The 9,502-nt window shown below is 38.4% G+C and overlaps 1 protein-coding gene and 1 pseudogene across 1 annotated transcript; both read left to right on the top strand.

Moving 5' to 3' along the window:
- The first annotated feature begins 1,518 nt into the window (after positions 1-1,518).
- LOC133745216 (serine/threonine-protein kinase SAPK2-like) lies at positions 1,519-4,870 on the top strand (annotated as a pseudogene).
- Positions 4,871-7,010: 2,140 nt separating this feature from the next.
- Positions 7,011-7,922, top strand: LOC133744221 (uncharacterized). Its single transcript, XM_062172361.1, is given in 1 exon segment — positions 7,011-7,922. A coding segment is annotated over 1 exon segment (624 nt). The 5' UTR covers positions 7,011-7,298.
- Positions 7,923-9,502: the final 1,580 nt, after the last annotated feature.

The raw sequence follows: 9,502 nt of genomic DNA, 5'->3' as shown, positions 1-9,502 counted from the left end.
AATGAATTTCTCGGTTTTATTGCATGTGAACTATAGTTGGTATTAGTGATTATCCCTGAGCGGATAATTACGTATATATATATTTACGTGATTATATGTGAATGGTGTGACATTGAAGAGTGTGGAAATTGGGATGATTAAATTATTATGAATTGACATGTGACTTACCATATTTATATGTGATGAACATGATTGATGAGTTCTTGTTAATATTCATGATTTACATTGGAGGATGTATAGAGTTAGAGAATGTAAGGTTCTGAGGATGAGGTGTCCGAAGTTCGACGGTTAAGGATAACCGGAGTGTTTGTGTGCTGAGGACGGGGATGTCCAAGGTGCGACGGTTTATTATTAACCGAAGTTGTGTGCTGATGACGGGGATGTCCAAAGCGCGACGGTTTATTATTAACCGAAGTATATGGTGCTGAGGACGGGGATGTCCAAAGCGCGACGGTTATAGTGTTAACCGAAGTATTTTTGCCGTTGCTTGACCCTAGGCCAAGGTGTCAGAGGTAACGAGGCAGTTAGAGCTCTAACGTGTTATTGGGATGGACCAGAGTGGTGTTATGTGGGTTGGGTGTTTGCAGGACCAGTGTGGTGTATTGTGATTTGAGGATTGTGAAAATGTATTCCTTGTGGTTTTCCATGAGTGGTTTGATGTCTCTTTGCAGACGTAATACTGTTGAATTTTACTTGAATTGTAATTTAATAAATCAACAGTTCTTTCTTGTTTACTCATACGAGCTTTGCAAAAAGCTTACCGGGTTTTGTGTTGTTGCAATTCCCGGTACACTATTCAAACGGTGTAGCGGGTAATCCTACAGGACAGGAGAATCAGGAAGGTGATCGAGCTGTGTAGAGTAGCTGCTTGTGATACTCTGATTTTATGTTGTGAGGTTCGTTATGCTCGTTTAGAGTTTTACAATTTTACTTTGTAAGAGGGAATTGTAATAATTAACTCGAAGTTTACCGATTTGGAAATTTTGTGTAAGTGGTGGAGTTGTTTCTGAGAAAAGAATTCAGAACGTTTATTTGTTTAAGTTGTTTAATTCATGTTTCGGATTTTGAATGTGTTATTCAAAATTCGGGGCGTGACAGCAAGTTTATGTGTTTAGCTTTAGAATATACTTTTGACTGAAATTAAACAGCGGCGGAGCTAGAAATATGAAACAGGCGGGTGTGCATATCCGACAGTGTGAAGGAAATTGAAACACAACTATAAGTTCTGTATGCATGTAAGTAACACTATTAGCATATGCATGAGAAAGTAAAAAGGTAAAGAAAATTGTCTTTGGAGAAGGTAAAATGGGACAGTGAAGTGGCTCCTCTATCTTCAAGCGGCCTCAAGGCGATGATGGCTAATCCATAAGATGCCAAATGCTTGAATTGAGGGCTAAAAAACAAGGGCCCAAGAATAAGATGTGCGAGCTATCAAGGATTACTTGGTCTTGGACTCTTGGGGCACACCATCAGCATTTCCCACTTCAACATCAACCAGTCGAGATCATAGCTTAACGATTATAAGAAGTTAAGAAGGATTAAGATTTCCATATTTATGGTACGACGAGGCACATTATCGAATTCTAACCATTAGCTGCGAGCTGTTTCACCTGGCACAATCAGACCATGCGTTTGTCGCACGTAGCAGAGTCAGTAATGATGACTCCAGGTTTCTGTGGCTCAAATCTCTTTCAAGTATTAAAAGAAGAAAGCAACTCTCTTCTGTCCTGACAGTGCCTTTAATATTATGAAGCCCTTATTAGCACAATCAGATCATTATATTATTACTTTAAATTAAACCTATTAATAGTAATGTTACAGCAGTCAAATTACAGTGTGGCTCAGAGCCTCGGATCCAAAAACCTACCCAATCACTCACCCAGCTTGGTTTTCCCACTTGTCCCCTAAATTCTTTGTTAGCTGTAAAAGCCTGTGAACCCTTTTGTTGGTTAGAACATTCGTGCAAGTTTGTGTTTCATAATCAAGAGGAGTTAGAGTTTGAAGTCTGTGTTGATTGTTGTTGTTCTGCTTTGGAATTTGAAACTCAATGGAGAAGTATGAGGTTGTGAAAGATATTGGGTCTGGGAATTTTGGTGTAGCAAGGCTGGTCAGAGACAAGAATACCCAAGAACTCTTAGCTGTTAAGTTCATTGAGAGAGGCCTTAAGGTCTGATTCTTCATCTTCTTCACCTCTTATTTTCCTTGTACTGTTTCTGATTTTTTCTGGGTATTGGGTGTTTTTTCCCCCTATTTCTTTGGTGTTGTAGATAGATGAAAATGTGCTGAGGGAAATCATGAACCACAGATCCTTGAAGCATCCCAATATTGTTCAGTTCAAAGAGGTAAGTAATTAGGTGAATTTATCCACAGATTTTGTTCTGTTCTTCCCTTCCAAGCATCATAATGAATTTTGGATTAATTTTCTCAGAAAAAAAAAAATAAATTGGGAATGAATTTTCTGCAACTTTTATAGCATGTCTTTATACAGAACTTTTTTGCATTGGCAGATAGTGATGACATCTTCTCTATCAATTCTTTTTACCATTGCACAAGTATCTATTTTCTTGGTCTGAACAATACTTTCAAAACATGCTTAAACTATGCTTAAAATGGTACCTAGTAATCATTTATTAATACACCTCTGTAAAAATATGACCTTTACGTCCTCCGCTCTGTTAATATGAAGTGGATAATGGACTTATAACCATAGCTTTACAGGGTTTATGTTTAAGAGTATTGGGGTCTCTTTCATGCAGGTTTTGCTGACACCAACTCATTTAGCCATTGTGATGGAGTATGCTGCTGGAGGAGAACTCTATGACAGAATAGTCAAGGCTGTTAGGTTTAATGAGAATGAGGTAATGTAATTTTGGAGGGGGTGAGTTTTATTTCATGGAAATATAGTTGAAATATGGGTACACTAAAGGTCCCATGTAAATGAAATCCATCCAAATAATCTTCAACCTCTACTTTCAATTGGGAAAAAAGATCCTTTTCATTTCTTTAAGTAATTTTCACTTCACAATCGATCATTATATAGCTAAAAGTTTACAATCATTTGCATCAGGCAAGGTTTTTCTTCCAGCAATTGATATCCGGAGTTAGTTACTGTCATACCATGGTATGTAAAAGTTGCCGCTCTTCAGCTAGTATGTTGTGTGCTGCTGTTTCTTTTTCTCGTGATCTTTGGTAGTATTGACTGTAATAATGAAATCATTTATTTTTGCTGCAGCAAATATGTCATAGAGACCTTAAGCTTGAAAATACACTCTTAGATGACAGTGCAGCACCTCGTGTGAAAATATGTGATTTTGGATACTCGAAGGTAATCCACAAATCGTAGAGGATCTGCAATTAGGAATTTGGGGTAGTAAGACTATAATTAATATTTCTTCACTTTGTTTTGTAGTCATTACTGAGTTCTCTGCCAAAGCCTACTGTGGGAACACCTGCTTATATTGCACCTGAAGTTCTATCTAAAAAACAATATGATGGACAGGTAAGTCCAAATTCATGTGCCTTCTCATCAATACTGGAATTTTCTACTGCAGGCATCAAGGATCTTATGTATCTAATTCTAAATCGTTATAGATTGCAGATGTTTGGTCTTGTGGAGTCACATTATATGTCATGCTCGTCGGAGCATATATCCCTTTGAAGATCCTAAGGACCCTATGAACTTTAGAAAAACAATTCGGGTGAGTAGCATTACAAGCTTTTCACCTGTCCACCCTCTCCATTGTTTCCTGAGTTAAGAGTTAAAACCTTATATGTCTTATGGCAGCGGATCCTTACTGTACGCTATGTAATCCCGGACAGTGTGTGAATTTCTGTGGAATGTAGACACCTTTTGTCTAAGATTTTTGTTGCAAACCCGGAAAAGGTAACATGGCTTTCATTTTGGTGTTGAGCTGCTAGATAGATTAGACTTAAATTTTGATATGCATATCAGGAGCCTCTTTCAATCTTGTTTTCCCTGCTTGTGATTGCAAATATCTGGTTTCGGATACACATTTCTCATTGTGCTCTCTCCTCATCTTTTTGCAGAGAATAAAAATTCCAGAAATTAAGACCCACCGTTGGTTTGCAAAGAACTTACCTGTGGAAATGAAGGAAGGAGGAATTTGGGAGAATAATGCTGTAAACACACCATCCCAAAGCATTGAAGAAGTTCAGTCCATAATAAAAGAGGCAAGAAAACCTTTGAAGGTCCCAACTGTCAGTAGGCATTGCGTTGGAAGCAGCATGGCTATTGATGATGCTGATGTTGAAGGTACATAAACGAGTGGTGATTTTTGTATCCGAAGTATGAGCTGTTAAAAGTGTACATATGATGCAAACCATACTTTGCCCTGTGAAAGGGAAAATTCTGGAAACCACCTGAGGTGGTTATCCACTTGGGGGGGGACATTGTTCGTCCTTCTTGGCTGCATGGGGTGGCTGCACCGTGGCTGTGGCTGGGTTCGGAGTTGGATTAGGCTGGGATCGGATTCAAAGGATGCATGGTTGTCGGCGGTGCTGAGACGACTGCATCAAATCCTGATGTGAGGTGGGGAAAGGGACGGCCGATCGCTGGTTTGACGCCGGCGGAGGAAATGGTGTTTGCGGAACGACGACGAGAGTGGGGCGGCGGAAATGGTGGTTGAGCGGCGGCGTGGTTGGGCCTCGGCCTCTTGGGCTTGAATATTGCAGATGGGCCTCTTGGGCTTGGATTTTACTTTTATGTTTTTCGTTTTTTTTTTTTTGTTCAAAACTTTTATGTTATTTATTTATTTCTTTTCTGTCCTATTTTTTAATAAATTTCATTTGTTACCTCAAAAGTTAATTGAAAAAAAAATCTTTTTGAATTTATGTAATTTTATTTATAATTTATGTCCCATTTTTTAAAACATTTCATTAGTTACCTCAAAAGTTAACTGAAAAAAAAAATACTAAATTTATTTTACAAGTTACATTTACTTGATATGCTAAAGAGTTAAATACTGTTTACTCCCTATACTTATAGGGTTTCATCGTTTCAGTCCCTGACGTTCGAATTTCACCTAAAAACTCCTCAGACTCTCAATTTCCTCCCAATTAGTCCCTGCCGTCAATCTCCGTCTAAATTATCCGTTAAATTGTTGACGTGGCATCCATTTCAAGCTAAAATGTCTATTTTACCCTCACTGATTTTTTTTTAATTTAATTTTTTTTCTCTGTTTTTTTTTTTCTTTTTTCTTTTTACCCATTCTTCTTCCACCATGTCCCTGCTGGCTTTCTCTTTCTCCTCTCTGATCTCTTCTCTCTCTAATTCGACCTCATTACTCTTTGATTAATTCGACCTCTTCAAGCTCAACACCAAAACCAAAAACATCCTGACCCATCTCACAAATCCATCTTCAACACTTGAGAAGCTTGAATCTCATGCTTCAGTTGGTCATGGGGAGATGTACAGTTTTTGCCATTTATATCTCCTACATCTCTTTCAAGAAAAACAATGAAGATCTGAAAGTAGCTGGAAACCCATTTCATAAAGAAATTCCGAATCAGTCAGCTACTAAAGAAAACCCATTTCATGTTGGTTTTTTCTGAGCTCCGAGTCCCGAAGCTTCGATCTGATGGCGGCGGGGACAATGGCCACCGCGACTGGAGCTGCTGTGATTCTGTACTATATGTTTGGCCGGAGAGCGTCGTCGAAAGACGGCGTTAAGGACGACAACGACGACAACCGGAGCGGAGATTTCTCCGAGTCGAGATTGGCGAGGAGGAGGCTTTCTCGACGACCAGCTCAGGCACCAGTGGCCATGTGGATTGAGTCAATCTCCACCTTATCCGATACGCTGCTTTTCACTTACTCTGAAAACTCTAGGCAAATGGCCGATCAGCGACTCTAGTCTTTCCACCACGACCTCCTCGTCCCCCGACCTCCCCTGCAAAGACATATCGGAACCGGGATCGGGCTGGACCGATTCGTGAAGGTAAGAATCTGAGGAGTTGTAAAGATTTGGACTTTGTTGGATTTGATCAATTTGGTTTAGGTTGAGGTTGGTATTGATAGGGATTTGATTTGGTTGAGGGGAAGGTAAGAATCTGAGGATGGTTTGGTTAGGGATTTTGGAAGAAGAAGACGGAAAGGAGGAGACATGGTGGAAGAAGAAGGGATAAAAAGAAAAAATGAAAAAAAAAATTATAAAAAAAATAATCAGTGAGGGTAAAATAGACATTTTGGCGTGAAATAGATGTCACGTCAGCAATTTAACGGACAATTTGGACGGAGCTTGACGGCAAGGACTAATTGGGAGGAAATTGAGAGTTTGAGGAGTTTTTAGGTGAAATTCGAACGTCAGGGATTGAAACGATGAAACCCTATAAATATAGAGAGTAAATAGTATTTAACTCTTATCTAAATTATAGTGTTGTTTCTTCGATTTTAATAAACCCTATTTGTTACCTCGGAATTGTTGTTTATTATTCTAAATACACCACATTAGTTACCAAAATATTAATTGTAAAGAAAATATTTGAAAAGAAAAATCATTAAATTAATTTTTCTACACCTGATCGTATTGACTTAATTAGTTTATAAGTTTAGTGTTCAGAATAATTAATCGTGAATATTTTGTACTTTGAGTTTTAGTATTTGCATAATAGAGATAGAACCCACGAAAATGGCCATGAAAAGCCACCTCATAGTATTTAGTGACTAATTAGAAAATTGTGTTTTAGTGTTGATGATATTGAAGTCATTCGGGTTGACTGAATGGATAGGTGTAGAAGCAAAATCCAAAAGAACTAATATTTTGAATGTGTATTAAAAAAAGGGGCCGGGTGTGAAATTTGCACACCCAAATTTACAAACCACACACCCTTTCATTTTTTTAATAATATTTCATCTCACATTCATTTACAGTTCCTAAAATACCCTAAATCAGATTTTTTTTTTTTTTTTTTTTTTTCCTTTTTGGGTCCTCTCTCTCTCTCGCTTCTTCATCCCATCCCTCTTTAAGGTAAGGGAAACGAGATCTGGGGAAGCGAAATCTCACCTGGTTTCTCTTTGTCTTTAACTATCAAATTATTGCTACGTTCATTGCTAGCTATTTTAAGCACAATTCAGAGCTCCTTGTTACAACTTAATTGGTTTCAGTTTGATTTGATCTTTCCCGAAAGTTTAAAGGAACTGGAAGAACACTGAACTCCTTGTTTTAGTCTGTGATTTGGTCCCAAGTCTTTGTCTCTATCTTTCTTTCTGTCATAGCTCTGTAAATTCAATCCTTTGCCCTGAATTTCAATTCCTCCAAAACGTGGTATGTGTTGTGTGCATGTCCAAAACAGGTTTCAATTATCTGAGCAATTCGCGCGACTTTGCCATTCTCGCGCAAGAAACAGAGCCTCTATTGGACGGGTCCGATCAGATCTTAGTCGTCGTCGACGTCCTCCTAGCCACCGATAAGCGCGTAAACAACCACCACGAATGGTACGCCATTCTCCAGATGGATCACCGATCCGACGACCACGATCTGATCAAGAGATCGTTCTGACGGCTGGCGTTGCTCCTCTAACCAGACAAGAACAAATACGCCTTCGCCGAGCACGCCTTCAAGCTCGTCACCCATGCATGGGCCATTCTCTCCGACCCGGCCAAGAAGCCGGTCTTCGACACCGAGCTAGGCCTCTACAGCCCAGTCGATCTCACCGTCGCTGTAGCAGCCTCCAATCCGAACAAGCTTCCGGTGCGGTGGGGGCAGAATGCTCGAAACGAAGGCGTTTCGGAGGAGGAGCAGCAAAATCAACAGAGGTCGAGATTATTGAGCTTCTGGACTCCTTATTGTTATATATTGTATGAGTACCCGATCCAAGAGATGTCGGAAAAGCAGGAAGTGCGTGAGGGCGTGGTTTTGGAGAGAGGAGAGAGGACCCAAAAAGAAAAAAAAATGAAAATCTGATTTAGGGTATTTTAGGAACTGTAAATGAATGTGAGATGAAATATTATTAAAAAAATTAAATGGTGTGTAGTTTGTAAATTTGGGTGTGCAAATTTCACACCCCTAAAAAAAATGATTTTGTGCGATCTAAAAAATTGAAATTGGAAATCAATAAATTTGACAATATCCATCTATTTATAGTCTATTCTTAGGTACTGTGTAAAAACCAATCTGTCGTCATTTTGGTATCAAATAAAGCGGTTAATCTTTTATACGCTTATACTTCCCTAAAGGCAGTTGAACCACGAGTAGATAAACTTTCCAAAAATTTTATATTGGTTGATATAGCTCATGCCCACGAGAGTGTGAGAGCTGATAGATCGGAAAAAAAAAAAGTTGTGAATGAGCAGTTATGAGCATATTAGTTTTATGTGGTATTTAGGGTTTATGGTTGACCTAGTAAATCGAGACACAAACAACAATGAAAACAGATGAAATTTTGACAATAACCATTTATTCTTACCATGATAACATCCAACAGTCGATTTTCATAAAATTTATTTCGTCCACCTTGTTGCTTATAGAAGGTATATATACAACTAATAAACAAGTTAGACCATATTAGTAGGCATATCAAGATTTTGTGCGATCCAGATTACCCATCTATTTATAGCGTATTAGTAGGTATTGTGTAAAAAAGTAACTTGATCTGTCGTCATTTTGGCATCAAACAAAGTGGTTAACCCTGTATACACTAATACTTCCCTAAGGGGAGCTGGACCATTATGAGATAAACTTTCCAAAATTTTTACATTGGTTGGTATATCTCATACCTACGAGAGCGTGAGAGCTGACAAATCGAAAAAAGAATATCTGAATGAGCGGTTATGAGCATATTAGTTTTATGCGGTACTTAGGGTTTATGGTTGACCTATTAAATCAAGACCCAAACGACGACGAAAATAGCTGAAATTTTGACCACAGCTATTTCTTCCTACCATGGCAACATCCATCGGTCGATTTTGATAAATTCTATTCCCTCCACCTTGTTGCTCATGGAAGGTATATTTTTGTATACAAATAAATAAGCAGTTAGACCATATTTGTAGGCATATCAAAGTTTTGTGAGATCCGAAAAATTGAAACTAAAAATCGGTAAATTTGAGATTACTCATCTATTTACAGTGTATTAGTAGGTACTGTATAAAAAATTAACTTGATCCTCCGTCATTTTGACATCAAACAAAGCGGTCAACCCTTGGTACACTAATACTTCCCTAAGGGGAGCTAAACCATTATGAGATAAATTTCCCGAAATTTTTACATTGGTTGGTATATCTCATACCCACGAGGGCGTGAGAGCTGACAGATCGAAAAAAGAATATCCAAATGAGCGGTTATGAGCTTATTAGTTTTTATGCGGTACTTAGGGTTTATGGTTGACCTAGTAGATCAAGATCCAAATAACGACCAAAATGGCTGAAATTTTGACCATAACCTTTTCTTCTTATCATGATAACATCCAATGGTTGATTTTGATAAATTATATTTCCTGCACCTTGTTACTTATGAAAGGTATATTTTTTTGTACAGCTAAGGGT

Source organism: Rosa rugosa, chromosome 4, assembly GCF_958449725.1.
Source record: "Rosa rugosa chromosome 4, drRosRugo1.1, whole genome shotgun sequence".
NCBI classification, from domain to species: domain Eukaryota; kingdom Viridiplantae; phylum Streptophyta; class Magnoliopsida; order Rosales; family Rosaceae; genus Rosa; species Rosa rugosa.
Note: the sequence above shows the minus strand (reverse complement) of the source record. Positions and strands in the feature narration are given on the sequence as shown.